This window comes from Lepisosteus platostomus, chromosome 27, assembly GCF_059453375.1.
Source record: "Lepisosteus platostomus isolate fLepPlt1 chromosome 27, fLepPlt1.hap1, whole genome shotgun sequence".
NCBI lineage: Eukaryota > Metazoa > Chordata > Actinopteri > Semionotiformes > Lepisosteidae > Lepisosteus > Lepisosteus platostomus.
The window spans coordinates 7,475,886-7,493,997 of NC_142637.1; the positions used below are offsets into that span (position 1 = coordinate 7,475,886).

Consider the following 18,112-nt stretch of genomic DNA (forward strand, 5'->3'; position numbering starts at 1 on the left):
CTTATATAGCGCTTTTCTGGACCCTCCACTCAAAGCGCTTTACAGGTAATGGGGATCCCCTCCACCACCACCAGTGTGTACCCCCACCTGGATGATGCTCCAGTCCGCTCCCCACACACCAGCTCTCAGTGGGGAGGAGAGCAGAGTGATGAAGCCAGTTCAGAGAGGGGGATTATTAGGAGGCCATGATGGGTAAGGGCCAATGGGAAATTTGGCCTCACTGAACTCAAATATTTGTGCTGCCGGTATCAGATAATGTTCCTGCACTCGATCATTATTACAATATTTGACTGAAGTGCAAACACAGTGATTACAATTAATGAGAAAGAAATGCACTCCACATGGAACTCTGGACAGGGCTTTTTGGATAAGAACCTATAACTAAAAAAAACCTAGTCTGGTACTTAAAAAATCTCTTTTAGAGTAGTGTCATACAGACTTTATTAACAGCTGCTCATGATTCTAATAACTTTGTATTGCCAATATAAACCAAAATAAGTGATATAATGTAATAAAGTGAGGAATGGTTGTAACATACTGGACAGGTACAGCATTGTGCCTTTTCCTGCACGTTTATACCACTTGTATGTCAGAAATGAGCAGCTGGTTACTAGACTGTTATGACATTCATTTCCAGCTCATCAGGAAATGCACTCTAGCACTGGTTTTTAATTTGCGTTAATTGCAAAAGGTATCTCACTATTACTGTTTCCACTAGGGGGAGGGCACCAGCGTGTGTGTGTGTGAGTGTGTGTGTGTGTGAGGGAGAGAGAGAGAAAAAGCGGGCTCAATCGTGCATCGAAACGCTAATTCGTTTTGGCCACTTTTTTTTTTTCCCTCGCTCTCTGCGGCGAGAACAGGGCCTCCCCTTTTTAAGAGCCGCTGGCAGCCTGACGGAGCCACAGTCCCTCTCTGACACCCCAGCGAGATCATGGGCTTCCTGCAGAGCCTCGCCGCCGCTCTCTCGCTGCTCTCATCACTCTCCAGCGCAGGTAAACTCATCCTCCACCCCCCCTCACCACCCCGCTGGCCCGGGCATCGGCCCCGGTCCCGCCGCGCGGTTCTGGGGCCGGCGCCGCCAGTCGGCAGGGGGGCACACACGCGTGCACAGGCACCCTGAGGGAACCTCTAGTTATTCTTGTCGCTCTTCTGTGGGGTTAAGGGCTATCGCAGAGGTTAGAAAACGACATTCAGCACTTTTTGGTAGTTCGTCTTCAATGGATCCAGAGATCTCACCCGGCTGTGTTGCGGAAGAAGCCAGGGTATCAGCCTCAACCACAATGCCGTTCCATGCTCCCACAACCTTTTGTGCAAAGACGTGCCTCAATGCACTTCCACATAGCTCTTTGTCGATGTTCTTTAGTTAGGGCAGCTCTTAGTTAACTTTTGAGGCTGTGAATTCCAGTCCAGAGGCCTGTGGGATCAGCAGCCCTGTCTGAAGCAAAATCTCTTTTAAAAAAACATCTTACAATAACGCAGTGACAAGAGCTTAAGGAAGGAAAATAAGAATACTGATCTCTTCTGCTCAAGCAGGAATGAGTTTGCTTTTGTGGGACAGGTCAAAATCATTAGTTTATTCTGCAAAACCTTAAGATCCCTGGCAGCTCGTGTTTACATTATTCTAAAGGAACGTGGAGGGAAATCTTTGACTCAGCGTAAGTATGTCTTGGGTACTGTACATGCGGATTTCATGTTGCTTCAATGTGGGCTCACTAGGACATCTCTGCCGCTGGCACTGTTGGAGATACAGGTTCTGTTTTTGTGAAACTCTACTGTTTTAATGGCTCTGTGTTTCCGCAGCATGATGTAGGTCACAGGGGAGAGTACTGTGTAGCCTGACAAAGAGAAAGAGTAGGAGAAAGAGTGCACTTTACTGCTCAGTGGGGATTAAGTACCCTTTTAAAGGTTTCTGTCTGTGTAACTGGCCTCAGCACCAGGAGGGGGATCTGTTAGATCCAGATGGTTGGCTATGTCAATGCACTCTGTGATGGAACTTTGCTATATCCCTCTCCTTCATTAGTTAATTGATCATTAGAACATACGGACAGTTATACCTGAGAAAAGGCCACTTGGCCCATCTAGTCCACTTGGTAGCTGGCGGTAAACTGATCTCTTTCAGCCATTTCCTGGAAGAAGCCAGGGTATCACCTTCAGCAGCGTGGGTGGGGAGCTTGTTCCAGACTCCCGCAACCCTTTGTGTAAAGAAGTGCCTCCTGTCCTCGATTTGAAATGCACTCCCACACAGTTCCCACTTGTGCCCTCTGGCTCAGGTTTCACTGTTAAATTCTAAAGAGAATCAGGACGCGTGCATTCAAGCACCCTCATTCCGTGCTAAACGAGCACTTCATTTACGAGCACTCGCTAGGACGAGTGACACACATACAAAACTATTTTTGCTCGCCGAGTGAACTAATTCGAGCTCCAAGCGCGTAGCTCTTTGTGCCAGTTTTACTTTTCCCTCCTCTCGGCTGCCGTTATCACAACCACCATAACAAAAATAACAAAGCAAAAAAAGTAAAAACAATATTGGTAAAAAGACTCTTTATTTGTGGGTTTTATCCTTGTGTACAGTGCGTGTTTTAATTTGGTTATGCACACTATGAATGCACAGTGTCGAGATCACTAGATCGTTTGATGCTCTACCTTACTTTTACAGTTGGGGGTTTTATTCTGTCTTTGTACAAGATTTACCACCACACACAATAAACTATTTCTGTTTAGTAATACATTGATTAGTTGGTGTCACTTCTAGTGCTCATGTGCAGTACAGATCATACAAATTTGATGTCACCACATAACTCTTTCATAATACATTTAAACAGCTTGAGCGAAAAAGACATGTTGTTCTACTCTGCTTTTTGTAACTTATACTAAGCTGCTTATGGTGCCACATTTTTCAAACTCACCAGAAAAACCCAACTGGTTTGTTTCCAGTTGCAAGTTGTTTCCACATTGCAAGAGTCCGGAAGTGGACTCAACTGGTTTATGTCCGGTTGGGAGCACTTGGAACGAATCGGAGACTTCTGAATGGATTCGAATGGGGATATAGTGTTGCCTTAATGAGTCTTCGCTTACTGGGCTCGTATAGGGAGTAGTGCAATGGAGGGAACTGCAGGGGTGGCAGTTTGGGTAGCCCGCTATAACCCTTAGAGAAAAAAAGTCCAGCAGCTCACTGGGCCCCCTGCGCTAACCCGGCCCGTGTCAGCTGGCAGCCTGCTGGGTGCGTGATTCTAACAAAGAGGGGGGGCAGTTCTCACCTGTGTCCCACGAACTCGCAGGGCTCTTCAGAGACGGGATCATCGGGGGCCACGAGGCCCAGCCGCACAGCAGACCCTACATGGCCTACCTGGTGGTCCAGAGAGACAAGGTGGCCAGCTGCGGGGGCTTCCTGATCAGAGAGGACTTCGTCGTGACCGCGGCCCACTGCGCTGGGAGGTACCCCCCGTGTAGCAGCCGAGCCGAGCCGAGCCATGCCAAGCAGAGCAGAGCCGAGCCGAGCCGAGCCGAGCCGAGCCGTGCCAAGCTGTGCCAAGCAGAGCCGAGCCGCGCCGTGCCGTGCCGAGCCGAGCCACAACGGGTCTTTCCTTTCCACGGATCCGCTGCTCCAGCCGCCTGGCGAGGAAAAAAAAAATCACTGACATGACTCTGGGAAATCCAAGAAAAAACTGAAAAACAATTTTTTTGATGCCGAATACATCAAACCCCCTTGATCCGAGAGAGAAAGCTGTGTGTAACGGGGATCCTCCATTGTGTTTGTGTGTGTGTGTGTGTCTTGCAGAAAACTCTACGTGCTGCTGGGCGCCCATGCACTGAAGAAACAGGAGTCCTCCAGACAGGTGCTCGATGTCCAGAAGCAGTTCCCTCATGAAGATTACTCGGAGGAGAACCTGGAAAACGACATCATGTTACTGAAGGTGAGCCTCACTCGGCACGCCCCCGGCCTCCGGAAGAGCCCGGCACCTCCAGGGCTCGGCTCGCCAGAAAACAAGGGCTGGAATCCCTGGGAAACACTCTGACTTGAGGAAGTAACGCAAACGCAGTTGGAATCGCTACTCGACGGCGAAGGAGTGCTGGAAGGGATTCCCCATTGGCCCTTACCAATCATGGCCTCCTAATAATCCCCATCTATGAATTGGCTTCATCACTCTGCTCTCCTCCCCACTGATTGCTGATGTGTGAGGAGCGTTCTGGCGCACTATGGCTGCCGTCGCATCATCCAGGTGGGGCTGCACATTGGTGATGGTGGAGGGGATCCCCATTACCTGTAAAGCGGTTTGAGTGGAGTGTCCAGAAAAGCGCTATATAAGTGTAAGCAATTATTATTATTATTATAAAGGAGAAATCCCTGTTCCCTGGGCTCAACCGCAGTTCCAGAGCCGGGACAGGGGAAAAGCCCGGACCGCAGGACTGCGAGGGCCTGGGGGGACTCTTTCATTGTGCAAATTCCGCCCCAACACCCCCTCGCTCTTACTGACTGACGAAGGACAATCACCCGACCAAGAAGGTTTTTAACTGATCAGAGTGTCATGCCTTGCTAGAACGTGTACTGAGATATTTTTGTGAACTAGGGTGACAGGGTGCAGAAACGTCACCACGGGGGTTTCTGGGAGAGAGCAGGTGGCCGTCGTGTTTAGAAATCCCAAACCCTGTCGGTTTTCTCAGAGCGCCGCGGCGTGCCGAGCCGAGCTGTGCCGAACCGAGCCGAGCCATGCCGCCACGGGTCTCTCCTCTCTGCTCCCACAGCTGCAGACCAACGCCACCCTGAACCGGTTCGTGGAGCCCCTGGCCCTGGCGCAGGAGGGGGAGGAGGACCCGAGGGAGCGCGCGCAGTGCCTGGTGAGCGGCTGGGGTAGCGCGGACGCCGACGGGGAGAACCACCTCAGCGAGCTGCAGGAAGTCAACGTCACGGTCGTCGGCAGGAAGCGGTGCGACAGGGACTGGAGGGGGGGCATCACCGACAACATGATCTGCACCCAGGCGAGGAGGGGGCCCTGCGTGGTACGTGCCCAGACACACATAGGGTAACCCCGCCATGCACCCATTTCTAACCTCTTCTTCCAGACCAAGCTCATTGGCCTTAAAGCTAATGAGAAGGCTTTTCATGGGGGGGGTGTCCATCTATCTGTTTTCTAGATGCTTTATCCCTTACAGGGTACAAGGTCACTGGGGAGCTGCAGCCTGTCCCAGCAAGCCATGGGCACAAGGCAGGTACACCCTGGATGGGACACCAGCCCAGAGCATACACTGACACTGACACAGGCACTGACACAGGCACAGGCACACTAATATTAGGGCCAATTTTACCAGTATCCACTTAACATACCAGTATGGCTTTTGTACTGTGGGAGGAAAGTGGAGCACCCTGGAGGACACCCGCACGAACACAGGGAGAACATGCAAACTCCACGCAGACAGCACCAGGGTGCTGTGAGGCAGCCCCCTGTGCCGCCCTGGGTAACCACACCCCTGTGCAACAGCAGCACCTGTTAGCCATCACTTTGCACATGGCCCTGCGGCACTGGCAACTGCTCAGACAAGCCCTAATAATCCCACAAATCTCTCTTTCTCAACCCAGGGAGATTCGGGGAGCCCCCTCGTGTGTGGCGGCAAGGCTTATGGGATCGTGTCCTTCAGTACGAACCCCTGCAATCTGAGAGGGTTCCCCCACGTCTACACCCGCATCTCCACGTACCAGCCCTGGATCAGCAAAATCGTCAGCGCTAACTGAGGGGCCACTCAGCAGTGCCTCCAGGAACGCCACTGGGCCCGCTGGCCGCCATGTGCCCCCTCCTGCACAGACAGGGGTCCTCGGCGTCCCGGGCGCCCCGCTAGCTGCCTGACTGAAATCCCCCAGCCTCTTGACGACGCTGCTATGCGCTGGCTACACCGCGACTGGCTTTGCTGCAGCCGTCCTGGGGTCCCGGAGGAGACCAGGATGACCGAGAACCCTGATTCGTCGTGGACAAACCCTCAATGAAACAGGAAAAAAAAAACCCAGCCCAGAGATAGCTGCGCTATGCCAACTGCAAAAACGAGAAAATAACCCACACTGAGCCTGGTAAAATTGTCTTTTTCGCACGCTTCAAAAGATGTGAAAGGACTAATCCAAGGCTGAACAGATTGATTTGTACGGATTTGAAGGAAGCATGCGTGCTCTTGTCAGTAGAAACACCCCTGTTGTAACACTCTGCCACGCTTCCAAGAGGACAACATCTCCTCTGTAAAACCCTGGGCCACTGGAAAGTCATTTTCCATGCCAAATCTCTCCTCTCCTCCTTGCCTCTCCTCAGCTCCTGTGTGTCTGACTGCAAATAACAAAATAAAAGCCAAAAAACTATTCAACGTGCTTGATTTTGTCTCTCTTACTTCAGAATGATAATGTGTGCCAGTCTTGGTACACAACAAGCATGCCTTTCGATCAAGATTCCGGCTGTGTTTTTAGCTAATTGATTATGGGTTAAGAAATTAACTGCTTTCAATACCTGAAGTGGGATAATCCCTTCCTGTCCTGTGGACTGTTGGACGTCCTTACATTTCCCTGTAAAAAATACCAAATGAAGCCCCAGGTGGAGCTCTAAGGGGAACTTACTGTGTTGCACTTGAGCACAGAAAAGAAACGCCGTCTCAAACCAGAGGGAGCAGGTTTTGTTAGCTCCACTTTTCAAAGAAGAGATAAGATCTCGCAAAGCAACATCCTGTCTCGTTTGCCCTTCCCATAATACTATGCCTCAGCATTTCCAGCTAACATGGCTGACTCTCCTCCTCAACCATGCTCGCACACCTATAGCACGAGGCCACGCCCATCTGCGCGCTGGTGGTCCTCCTCTTCCTCACCAGGCCGAGTCAAAAGAAACCCCCCCTACCGCACGTATCCCCATCATCGCTAGAGAAAAACACACTATTTGAGCTAGCGATAGGAAAATAAAACAGGTTGCTCTCGGTCCTATACTGTAAAATGAAAGGTGTGGCATCAATGCAATTCATTCTTAGCGGAACATTTTTTAAAAATAAATATCCCAAAATAAACTGCGTCATGACCGCACTGTATATCTACACATTCCTAGAACAAGGCACTGCATTTAGCTCTACATGCACGTGCATGAGATTAAAGCTGTTCACCTTGAGGTTTCCTACTTGCCTACAGAGCATCGTTAAAAACCTGGTCCTCACTAGTGGGGATTTATTTGCACGATGTATTGGTGCGGAGTGGTGGCTCTGTGGCTCAGACTCTGCCCCTGTGGCTGGAAGGTTGCCGGTTCAAATCCCGTGGCCGGCAGAGGACTCCTACTCCGTTGGGCCCCTGAGCAAGGCCCTTCACCCCAGCTGCTCCAGGGGTGCTGTATAAATGTCTGACCCTGCGCTCTGACCCCCAGCTTCTCTCCCTGTCTGTGTGTCTCATGGAGAGTAAGCTGGGGTATGTGAAAAAGACAAATTCCTAATGCGAGTAATTCTAAAGGGCCAATAAAGTGATCTTATCTTATGTACTGGATTCCTTTCTCAATCAACCCAGTACGGCAAAGAACTTCAACAACACTGCCACCCACAGGACGAGGCTAGTACTGCAGCAAGGGAGAACACTAAAAAAAACTCCTGAACTTCAATAGAGAACATAGCAAAACTCAGAATAGTTTTCTCTTTTACTGGGAAGCTGGAAACTACTTTACTGTAAGACGCAGCTAGTCTGGAAGCTATTTGAAGTCACTGTTAATGACCTACAGCTACACTGCGGAGAAATAAGTAAAAGAGAGTGCTGGTTGCTATGGAAACAAATGACATCACAGATGGGCAATTAAACCACTAGGTATTCCGAAGGATGCTGAGATGGGCTGGGTGGTGCTTTCTGAGGCTGTCAGTACCTTTCAACCGAAGTAGATAAAGCAATTTCCTAACTGCTAGCTCACGAACTCCAGACACGCAACCCAAGAAACACGTCATCCCACCCCGCTTAAAGTTTCTATTTAAAATCGATCCGTTGCTGTTCACGCAGAGCAGTAAGCGCTTTGACTCAGGTTTACGGCGAGCACGCGTTTCCGATATTGCGCTTCCCAGCCGAATAAAAGCGCATTTGCAAGCCTTTGGCTCCCTCTAGTGGGCTATCAGCACCACTACAGTGCCCCCCAAAACACTTCAGCCTTTCTTGAGTACTTCTAGAACCACCGCCAACTGGCAGCAAGACTAAAGCGCACCTGCCCTCCAGTGAACATGCCAAGTGCACCCTGCATTTAAACCCTAGCGCAAGAATTAAAGTTTTAAAATCGAGCAAATCCTTACCGTTAATGAGCGCCACCTCGCTGCAGCTTTTCCAAACCCCGCGCTGTAGGCAGGACGTGTGCTTCACTACAGAGATGATCCCGCTAAGTGCGAGGTGTGAAACTCGCAGTGGACCCCCAAAACTCTTCACGGCGGCCGTATTTCCAACATCCAGTGGCCGCTCAGAAGAGATGAAGCAATACAGGCATCCGCCGGAGACCCGATGGGCGCATTTCAAACTACAATGGCAGTACAATGTACACAGTAACGTGTAAAACCTCCAATTTCCATCGCAAAATAGATCACATTTCCAGGTCCGTGCAGCGCCATACTCTACGATTCAGAACGAGGCAGCAAAACTTCTGGTGACGTGATGTGACCCTATTACATTGTAAACAAGCAGGCTTGTGAGTTCCCTAAATAAAAAAAAGGTTTGTGAGTTCCCCTCTTTTAATCCAATAGAAATATTGCTCTTGACTTCGAGACGGTTTCGCTCAGAAATACTACTTACTTGTTACCTCTGCAGGCAGATCACGTTGGAATATTTCTGCAGTGAAATGTCTGCTGCACAACCTGTACTTATTCGCTCGTACATCACAGTACATTAGTCATTACAGTGACTAGTGAGCAGGAAGGGCAGCATCACTTTGCAATTCCCGGCTTATTGAAAGTACTGTGTGGCCACCACACAGTACTTCCACAAAGTTCACAATTTTGTTTATTTGGAATTTGAATTTTTTTAGATATGGTCCACCAATTTATTACCGAAATATATACGGATGGAAAAAAGAAACGCAACAGTTGCTGGAATGAGAATACTATAATTATAGCTCATTTACTTTCACAAAAAGTTGTCAATTTGTTCTCAGCCCTCTGACCAGCAAAACAGCTTGTGCAGTGAGGCATTGCAACTTGCCAATCACAGGAAAGCTCGTTAGGTGCACTTTTACCCAACGAGATCCAGGTGGAACAATGCCTGATCAGGTCACCTTTAAAAAGGCCTTAATTCAAGGCTTAGGTCGCTGCAAGAAAAAGACCACACTGAGTCAGTTTTCTGTGATTCGAATGGCACCCTAAACTTGGCATGCTGCAGGCAGGCCTGTCATGTGCCAGCGTTGCCAGACACTATGGAGTGAGCCGCTCCACTGTGTCCCGACTGCAGAGAAGGTTTCAGCAGACTGCCAGGACAGATGACCGTCCAAGATCCGGTCCCCCTCGGGTGACCACACCAGAGCAGGACAGACACATCAGGTCCATCTGAGAGATCGTTTCAGATCTGCCACCCTTACCGCTGCTGAAACTGCCATCAGACACGATGCCCGCATCAGTGACAGGACAGTGAGGCTCCATGCTGCTGGCCTTAGAGCAAGCGACCTGTCAGAGGCCCTCTGCTCACACCTCCTGGACCTCACACCCGGCTGGCTTGGGCCCGAGGCTGCGATGGACTCAGGTCCTCCTCACGGATGAGTCACTCTTCACCCTGTTCCACGCAGACGGGAGGGCCAGAGGGTGGAGGAGGTGTTGCGTTTCCCCCCCCCGGTACAGTAACAGGTGTAAGAAATCGGGGCTGCGTTTCCCCTTTCAACATTCCAAGTCAGAATAAGCCTCCGTTGCCGGCGTTACCCAAAGAAAGCTCAAAATTACAACCCAGCAACCCGGAGGGAACCAACATCACAACCCAGAGAGAAAAGCATAAAAATAACCCAAACTGGGAGAAATCAGAAAGACAGCTCACTGTGTGTTTCGGGATGTTTTTTATTAAGAACAATCATGCAGATACAGGGCGGTGCAGAAGAAAAACAGTGAAATGACCTGAAGGCAGTCCTGTAGTGACCCTGCCCTTGCACTGCCTTTTCCCAAGTGCTTCAGCTGCGGCTCTTGAAACACCTGCTCTCGACACCATGCAAGAGTTCACTGCGGACACTCCCTGCACAAACACCCTGGTGCAAAGACACAGTGGTCCCCTCGCAGATGAAGGGCAGCCAGGAACGCTGGCACAGGCGAGAAGAGAGCTGGGGTCCCCAATTTGCACCCTGGCGCGCGCTCTTCAGAACCCCAGGAGAGGAGAGATCACAAAATTCGGCTTCGACAAAAACACCCACTTCCCCCACGCTGGCGGACCCCCCCCCTGCAGGGCAGAGCGGGCTGCCCACCTGATCGACCGCACACACACACACACACACACACCACTGCCCAGAGCAGAGCTTCCGTTTCCCCGCGCTGTAGCCACACCGCCAGCTGTGCTCGACTGTGCGTGTCTTATCGAAGAGTCGAACCCGGGGCCGCAGGTTCAAAAAAAAAAGAGGGGGGGGGGGAGGGAGAGGGACAGGCTGCGGCAGCGGTTAAGAGCTGTGACACTGCAGGACGTGGTCTGGCAATCTGGCAGCAGAGAGCTGGACAGGACCAGCGGGGTACAGGAGGCTCTCTGGCCCTCACACAGCCCAGAGAGGCACCGCCTCTGCCTGCTTCACCAGCTGGCCTCATTACCTGCAGAGGAAAAACGCAGATTCAGAGACAAACCCAAGACGCCACCTTCGTGCTGCAGCCCGATCGCGTCACGGGAAGACTTTTAATCGGCAGGAAAGAAACCAGGCAGGCAGCCTTTCACCAAGCCACCTTCTCTCCTTCCATGCCTTTCAACACCTTGTGGTTTGCTTACTTAGTGCTTATACCTTCCTTACTCCGCACAAAAACCATCACACTGGAGTAACTGTGCACCTGCTACACAAGCTTTTTGCAACATCCAAACTCCTCCTGCCAGGGTCAGTACTCTCACCCCGGCCCGGGAAGAAACTGGCACGTTCTTCCGACGTCTACCAGCAGAGCCTCAACCCAACGGGCTGTTCCGAGCCGGAAGGGTATATAACAAAACATTAAGGTACTGGGGGAAAAAAAAACTAGCAACCCCCATGTGCCAACTGTAGCCGTCCTGGCTTTCCATCAATTCCGGCTTGAATTCCCAGTGCTTTTAAAGCTACAGGACACTACAGCACTCACGAATTACCATTGACCCTTGTCCGGGTGTTTAAACTCGGGCACGAAACATCTGAGTGTGCCGGCACAGGGTCTACTCTGAAGTCCACCCAACAGATGTGTATCAAAACAAAAAGCCGGGCAGGTTCTGGTGGGGCGGGGTCGTTTCTTCGTTTTAAGGCAACGCAGTTAGAAGCCAGCTGTGCTGCAGGACCACGAGGCTCTCCGCACAATGCCTTACTGTGCGCCATCGATTCACCTTGAAAAGAAACGCACCAATTGTGACAGGATTTGCCTCCCTCCTGTGCAGCCTATTACCCAAGAACAGGCCAGTTCCCCCCACCGCGCGCAGGACTGCAGGCTCAGCGGGTGTGATAGCACACTCATTGTCCAAACCCCACAGCCCAACAACAAAAGGTCAATCCCATGGCAAAAGGCAGAAAAGGCTGTCTGCAGATTCTCCACCTGCGGATTTAGTAGCCAAAATGCTCTTCTGCTTTCGACTTGTACCTTTATAGACAGAGCAGACCAATGCTAAATGGACAAAACCGTGCATCCCAGTTTAGTGCACTAAGATAGTTTAACTAGCCTAACACTGAATTGGCACAAAACATGCATCATCAACCCAAGTACCATCTGGAATCAGAATGACCCCAGCCTGCTCCTGCGCATAGCTCACCCTCCCATTCTGTTCAGACATTTCACAGCCCTGCTGCCCATCTAGCAGGGCACAGCCAGCCCATCTGGACAGTCAGCTGAGGACTCGAAGATCAGAGATTAGTTGGGAAGCCGTTCACAAATCCCTGCTCCCTGCTTTGCAACTGGGCCTTCACCCAGGAGCTCCAGTGGCTCTTAATACCCAGGCATTTTAAAACCAGATCAGGAACTACAGTATGATGCTACCTGCTAAGGGGAGCAGAGCTACTTGCACATGATTTAGCCTTTTAATTTGATTTGCATGAGGCGGTCTCTGTGAAAACACAGGGACTGCATCTCCAGAAGTATCAGTTTAGTTCTCTACTTGAATCACAAAACCATGTGCAACAATAACCCACCATCCATCCCATTATGGATATATCCTTTTGCATTCTTTTCATGTACGACCTGCAACTACTTAAAAGAAAACATTCTATGTACCAAGTTTTAAGGTAAATGCACTTTTCTGGCTCTGTTTGTGTGGTGCAAAAGGGAAGCAAAAGAGACATGTTACAGCCACAAATCACAGTAAATTCAGGTGGTTTTAATGGGCTTCGTGAAGCCAAGTCTTTTAATACAAACGTTTCCTAAACCATTTCAAATACAACTTAGCTTCTTCCAATAAAAAGGACAGTAAAAAGATACATTTCCAATATTGTCTTGTTCTTAGAAAAAGGCAGAAACTCTGTATAGATGTGCACTTGTACAAAACCCTAGATTTTAGACAGGATGTGCACATGGTAGGAACAGACAACTGTCGCTCAACCTTGAAACTTGTTTTATAGCCATGTGCAAGTGGGAAGCTGAAAAAGCTACCTTCCATTCCGAATGTGCAAGAACATTTCTAAAATTAAAAACAAAATTGGGGATATTTTTCCAATATATACTAGAATGTGTAGAACAGCATGCCGAAGTCCCATTAGAGCTTTTGGGTTAATTTTTTCACGTTAAATTAAAGTTAAAAAAACACCCTCTCTTCTTATTCCTTCTCCAGTGAAAATGAACAGTGAACAGCTCCAAAACTAAAACAAAAAAACTAAAATAAAGTGCTGTCAAAATGAAAGCCAGCATGCACTGAAGACGGTCTGGAGCTTTAAAACAAACCCTTCATGTATTGACATTTGACTGAAAAGATGAAACTAAAAAAAAAATATTGCAGTCTCACATCAGGAGCTTTTAGGACATCTTAAAAAAAAGAAACAAACACAAAACAGTCCAAAAGTATAAAATGCGTTGGTACTACAAGTACTTTGTCTGCGAAGTTCCCCAAAAACAAATCTTTAAATTACAGCCTTTTTGGAAGGTCCATCTTGGGTGCTGGATGGGTATTTTACTCGTTGTATGTAGCTGAGGACAAGAAGCAAGCAGAAGGTAAACATCAAAAGATTTTCCAACCGTCCAGACTATTGAGGGGGAAAAAAAAAAAAACTACTGAATTAACTGCAAGTAGGACTGAGCTGTTCGAAATCCACAAGCGGCAACCTCCTGGGATAACAAGGGCTGCTGCAGAACTCGCTTTCCTGAGGGGTTCAAGTTCAGCTTGCAGTTACTTTAGGCAACTTACACCCCCCACCCCTCCCACTAGATGATCATCAACTGAGCCGGTAAGATCGGAGCATCATCCTGGCTGTGATCTGCAACTCAAGCCCACTGCTCTGTCTGAGGCAGTGAAGATACATGGTCTGTGACGCTGATCTGCACCCTTAGATGCCACTGGATCTCTGTGGACTGGGATACTACTCAAAAGCAGCTATCAGTGCCTGGCCAGGGACAGCCTTTCCACCTAAATATGAATGGGTCCTACTATTTGCAGTGAATTCCATCTACACCATTTTAATATTTCAAAAGGACATTTTGCAACTGCTTAGCTGAGTAACCCATCTGTATCTGTTGGAAATATGGAACAAATACATTTGCATTAGAGAGCCCAAACGAAAGCTGAGCCCCACTGTAGAGGACAAGAAGCCCGGAGCTGGGGACCGGGACAGGAGTTCTTACCATAGCTGTCGTAGTTTTCCCGGTACGATCCGCCTCCCTGCGCCCTGCAGAAAAAGGTAGCAGATGGTCAGCGTGGACGACTACATTCACAGACTTGGAGAGCAGCTCACCCACCCCACATTAATCTCTCCCGCCCCAAGACTTATGTTACATGTTGCCGGGATGGACTGGCATCCCCCATTAGTGCATGTGTGATCCTGTCTCGAGGCTCTGGAGTTGCAGTGCCCCTTCCCAGAAAGGGACGGATTCCAGATATTGATGTATTGATTCTGGCTCCTCCCCCACGCAACAGTGTATTCTCCTGCCCAATTCTGCCCCCCAATCATCGGGCCCCAGCTCTGCAGCTCACCTGTCTCTGTTGTAATAACCTCTGTCGGACGAGTAGCCTCCACTCCTGTTATCGTAGCGACCACCCCCGAAGCCACGGTCTCCGCCACCTATGGAACAACATCGTGAGATCGCTGCCCATGAGCCCAGGATCTCCCCCCATGCCCAACGCCAAGCACTGCACTTTGTACTGAAAGGCTTAACTAAGGTGAAGCCATTTCCTTGAAAGAAGTGGCAAAGTTAGGGGGGCTGGTTTCCACTTTCAGATGGTTGCTGATGAACACTCACTGCAGCAAAAAACATGCAGTGTTTGCTGGTCACTTTGTATTCAGTGCCAGAAGTGTCAGCTGTAAGAGGTGCTATAATATGGATGCTGAAGCACAGCAGTCCCTCTTCCAGGAGGCTATACAGAGACACTCCTGGTGGGCACGCTACTGGGATGCATTGCAAAACGGACAAGGGACAAAACTCCACACGCCCACAACAGCCATGTGGGACAGAAAAGGGACGAAGCACGGAGCTCGGATGCATGCAGTCCCAGGATTTTCCCCAGCAAACAGGGGGTCGGGGGTCATTCTCCACTCAAAAATGAAGGCTGGCACTGTTGGGAGGGGGGGAGGGGACAACAAACTTGCCTTGTGAAAAACCACGCCCACCTCTGCTGAAACCCCCTCGCCCCCCCCTGAAGAACCCGCCTCCGCGGCCCCCAGAGCCTGCGCCCCTGAATCCGCCGCCTGGCCGGCTCCCGGAGGACTTTCCCGCCTGGTCGACGCGGATCTGCCTGCCGTCCACGGACTGCGGGGAGGAAGAGGGACAGGGAGGGAGGAATTCAGGGTTAGAAAGAACTGGCAGGGATGAGCGCATTACAAAATCACAGCAAAAGCAAGATGTATGCAGCAACGCATCACAAATTAGACGGCTCTAAAGGTGTGCGCAGTTCCATGTTAGGCACCCAAACGAGGTAACATTGTGAATGCATCCCTTTCAATACAGTTACGTCCAATTACTTCATGACAGGGACTAATGAGCAGGAAGGGCTGCTCCACAATTCTCGTGAACTCTCCACAGCATGGTGGCTGCACAGAACTTCCACCGTTGTCATTACAGGGACTAGTGAGTGGGAAGGGCATCTTCATGTCAATTTGCGGGATCTCGCACTCTCACCTGTAGTGAGAGCGAGGCTTTGCGACAACCGGGTGATCTACACTACTTCCAAAAAGTAGGTAATTCAGCGTTTAAGATTTTTGGTAAAGTCAGCAATGAATTTAATTTGTTACAGAGATTTGATAACGACGCCGAGGAATTGGGACTGTGGTTCCCCTTTATGTTGGGGGGGCACATTCTAAAGGAGCTTCGTGAGCTCTCTCTACACTAGATACAGTGCTGCTCCAGCTCATAAGACGCCATGTCAGGAGTCACCCCCCCACCGACCCCACGCAGGTGGGCTCACCGTGCCGTTCATGGCCGACATCGCATCTTTGGCGTCGTCGGGGTTCTCGAAGGTGACAAACCCGAAGCCTCGGGACCTCTGGGTCTCCCGGTCCTTAATCACGACGACTTGGTGAGGAAAAAAAAAAGAGAGATGAGGAATCTGGTGCTACCATCAGCCACAGAAAGGAGTCTAAAACTGGAGGAACCGGGTGAATTGCACTCAAAATAACCCCCCAACTAGGGCAGCACAGTGGTGAGCACTACTGCCTCGCAGAGCTGGGGCTCAAAGTCCGATTCCTGATCCGGGGTGCTGTCTGTATGGAGCTTGCATGTTCTCCTCACACAGTCTAACCCCCTGCCTCTTGCCCATTGCATGCTGGGATAGGCTCTGCCCACCCTACAACCCTGACCTGGATACAGCGCTAAGAAAAATGGATGAATGCCAAAGGCCCTAGTAACGCCCTCACCCAAAGCCTCAGGCAGCCTGAAGGCCGCTGAGCTAAACCTGTCCAAAGAGTGAGGGCAAGAACCTCAGCTCGAGAAAACTCAACTCAAGCCTACTGGACAATATCTGGACATTACAGACAAAAGCAGCTCAAGTAGGGAGCTGCTTCAGCACCCATAGGCTGCAAAGCAACAAGTCAAGGTTTATTCCATGCTGGAAAGAGAAGGAAAAAAAAATTGTGGCCAAAACGTTGTTTGTTTTCTTCTTCCAGCATGGAATAAACCTTTACTTGTCCCATTACAGGAGCTGGCTGGCTGGGCTGCTTCTCTCTGACCCCCCCCCCTCCTCCTCCCCCCACCGAAATGCAGACACCCCACAATGCCGCGCGGCCCCTGCCCCTCACCTTCAGAGATCTGCCCGTACTTGCTGAAGACATCTTCCAGGGCCTGCTCGTTGGTGTCGAAGCTCAGGCCTCCGACGAACAGCTTTCCTTCCTCAGACATTCTGTCGGTTCTGCGGGACTGCGGAGACGCACACGGCATTCACGATCACGGCTCGTCGTCCAGTACAAAGACCCACGTGTCGAGCACCCCCCCCTCTTCCGAAATATTTTTTAAAAAAACAATAGTTCTTTAAAAAAAGAATGATCGATTATCTCGGGGGGGGGCGCCGGGCTGATCCGCTCCGGGTCCTGCTGGCGCGGAGCCCCGATGCGGCCCCGCCAGCCTCTCGCGACAAACCCGACCCCCGCACGAACTTTTTTTTGTGGGGGGGGGAGGGGAGGGGGCCGGTCACGTGGCCGTGGATCTACGCACGCCGGCCACCATTTTACCTCCCCTCGTTCCTTCCTTCCCTCCTTTCTCTCTCTCTCTCTCCTCGCAGAAAGGGGACACCACTCCACCCACGCACGCAGTTACGTTCATTCGCCGCCGGTACCGCATTGCTCCCCCATGTGGGATTCGATCATTAAAAAAAAATAAAATAAAAACGAAGCTACGAAGCATCCTGTAAAAGCCATTTTGGAGCCGAGCTGTTAATGGACAAAGACCACCCTCCCCCCCCCCAGCTAATGGAAGCGCTTAAGACGCCATTTTCCTGCCGGTGCGGAGGACGTCTGCACTCCGGCCGTCACTCCATCCCCTTCGCGGGCCGTGCCTGCGCCTTTACCCCCGGCGGGACACCGCGCTGCGCCCGGGGGTTGCGTTTCAGCGGGTGCATCCTCCTCGCAGCCTCCCTCCGGGCAGGCACTCGTGGAGCTGTTCGCTTTGTTACCGCCCCTCCCCCCCACCACCACCACCCCCACGAAAGCAGCGGCGCCATTTTTTTATCTTTAAATCCTTTCTTTAAAAGCACTGCGTCACCCAGGAACGGCACGGAAGCAAGGCCGTCTAAAAGGAGGCGAAGCGGGCGAAAACAAAGCCCGCCGGAGGAAGAACCCCCGCGCTTGCGGAAACCCCCTCGGATTTTCCCCCCGAAAAAGGGGGCATCTTACGAAGGACTGTAAAATAATTTGTATCTCGGCGCAATCGGGCGGTTTTAAAAAAAAAAACCAACACAAAAATACATCAGGCTCGATCAACCACGTCATTGCGGAGCTTAGCAGCCTGCGAGCGTCAATGGTATAAAAATGAAATGTTTACCTTGTATGAGACTAGAGACCACAGCTCCCTCAAGCAACCGGCAGCGATAATGGGGACGGACCAACCGCACAGGCGGGCTTTTATACGGCAGCTTGCGGCCCCGCCCCCTCATGAATATGCATCGCTAGTCGCCAGCCCTTTTATTTTGAATTTTTGCGACGGCGTCTCTCATTCGCGGATAACCCGTCCATCCATTTCGCGACTGCTGTACCCAACGCTTGGTTGAGAAGCGGAGCGAGCTAGATCCTGAATAAATCCCGCTACTGGAAAAAAAAACCCGTCTTTAAACACAAATGCACCCAAAGCATGATTAATTCTTATCCTAGATCTTGCGCACTCCAACGTTAACATA

General features: G+C 50.6%; 2 protein-coding genes and 1 long non-coding RNA gene across 6 annotated transcripts; 1 reads left to right on the forward strand and 2 right to left on the reverse strand.

The window, feature by feature from the left end:
• Positions 1 to 173: 173 nt before the first annotated feature.
• On the forward strand, positions 174 to 6,337 carry LOC148639211 (duodenase-1-like). The gene is made up of 6 exons (XM_088622076.1): positions 174 to 192; positions 861 to 992; positions 3,279 to 3,435; positions 3,779 to 3,914; positions 4,744 to 4,998; positions 5,576 to 6,337. Exons 2-6 carry the CDS (start codon positions 932 to 934, stop codon positions 5,726 to 5,728), a joined length of 762 nt encoding a protein of 253 aa, XP_088478202.1. The 5' UTR covers positions 174 to 192; positions 861 to 931; the 3' UTR covers positions 5,729 to 6,337.
• On the reverse strand, positions 2,527 to 8,579 carry LOC148639212 (uncharacterized). Its single transcript, XR_015930826.1, has 2 exons — positions 8,272 to 8,579; positions 2,527 to 3,612 (listed from the first exon to the last, which is right to left on the reverse strand). It is a non-coding gene; the product is annotated as an uncharacterized LOC148639212 (long non-coding RNA).
• Positions 8,580 to 9,987: 1,408 nt separating this feature from the next.
• On the reverse strand, positions 9,988 to 17,914 carry LOC148639213 (cold-inducible RNA-binding protein-like). Of its 4 annotated transcripts, none has more exons than XM_088622202.1 (7): positions 17,761 to 17,914; positions 16,524 to 16,641; positions 15,695 to 15,801; positions 14,901 to 15,039; positions 14,267 to 14,354; positions 13,918 to 13,961; positions 9,988 to 10,737 (listed from the first exon to the last, which is right to left on the reverse strand). In XM_088622202.1, exons 2-7 carry the CDS (start codon positions 16,621 to 16,623, stop codon positions 10,718 to 10,720), a joined length of 498 nt encoding a protein of 165 aa, XP_088478328.1. In that variant the 5' UTR covers positions 16,624 to 16,641; positions 17,761 to 17,914; the 3' UTR covers positions 9,988 to 10,717. The 4 variants fall into 4 exon arrangements, with proteins under 4 accessions (XP_088478328.1, XP_088478325.1, XP_088478327.1 ...); XM_088622199.1 differs by having other exon boundaries at positions 14,880 to 15,039; XM_088622201.1 differs by lacking the exon at positions 9,988 to 10,737 and adding an exon at positions 12,443 to 13,266 and having other exon boundaries at positions 14,880 to 15,039.
• Between the last annotated feature and the right edge of the window lie 198 nt (positions 17,915 to 18,112).

Coding starts and splice junctions, on each gene's coding strand:
- LOC148639211 (XM_088622076.1), top strand. CDS start 932: ATGGGCTTCCTGCAGAGCCTCGCCGCCGCTCTCTCGCTGCTCTCATCA. Junction 993..3,278: donor CTCATCACTCTCCAGCGCAG/GTAAACTCATCC, acceptor ACGAACTCGCAG/GGCTCTTCAGAGACGGGATC. Junction 3,436..3,778: donor GCGGCCCACTGCGCTGGGAG/GTACCCCCCGTG, acceptor TGTGTCTTGCAG/AAAACTCTACGTGCTGCTGG.
- LOC148639213 (XM_088622199.1), bottom strand. CDS start 16,623: ATGTCTGAGGAAGGAAAGCTGTTCGTCGGAGGCCTGAGCTTCGACACC. Junction 15,802..16,523: donor GTACGGGCAGATCTCTGAAG/GTGAGGGGCAGG, acceptor TTCCTCACCAAG/TCGTCGTGATTAAGGACCGG. Junction 10,738..13,917: donor GGAAAACTACGACAGCTATG/GTAAGAACTCCT, acceptor TTTCCTCTGCAG/GTAATGAGGCCAGCTGGTGA.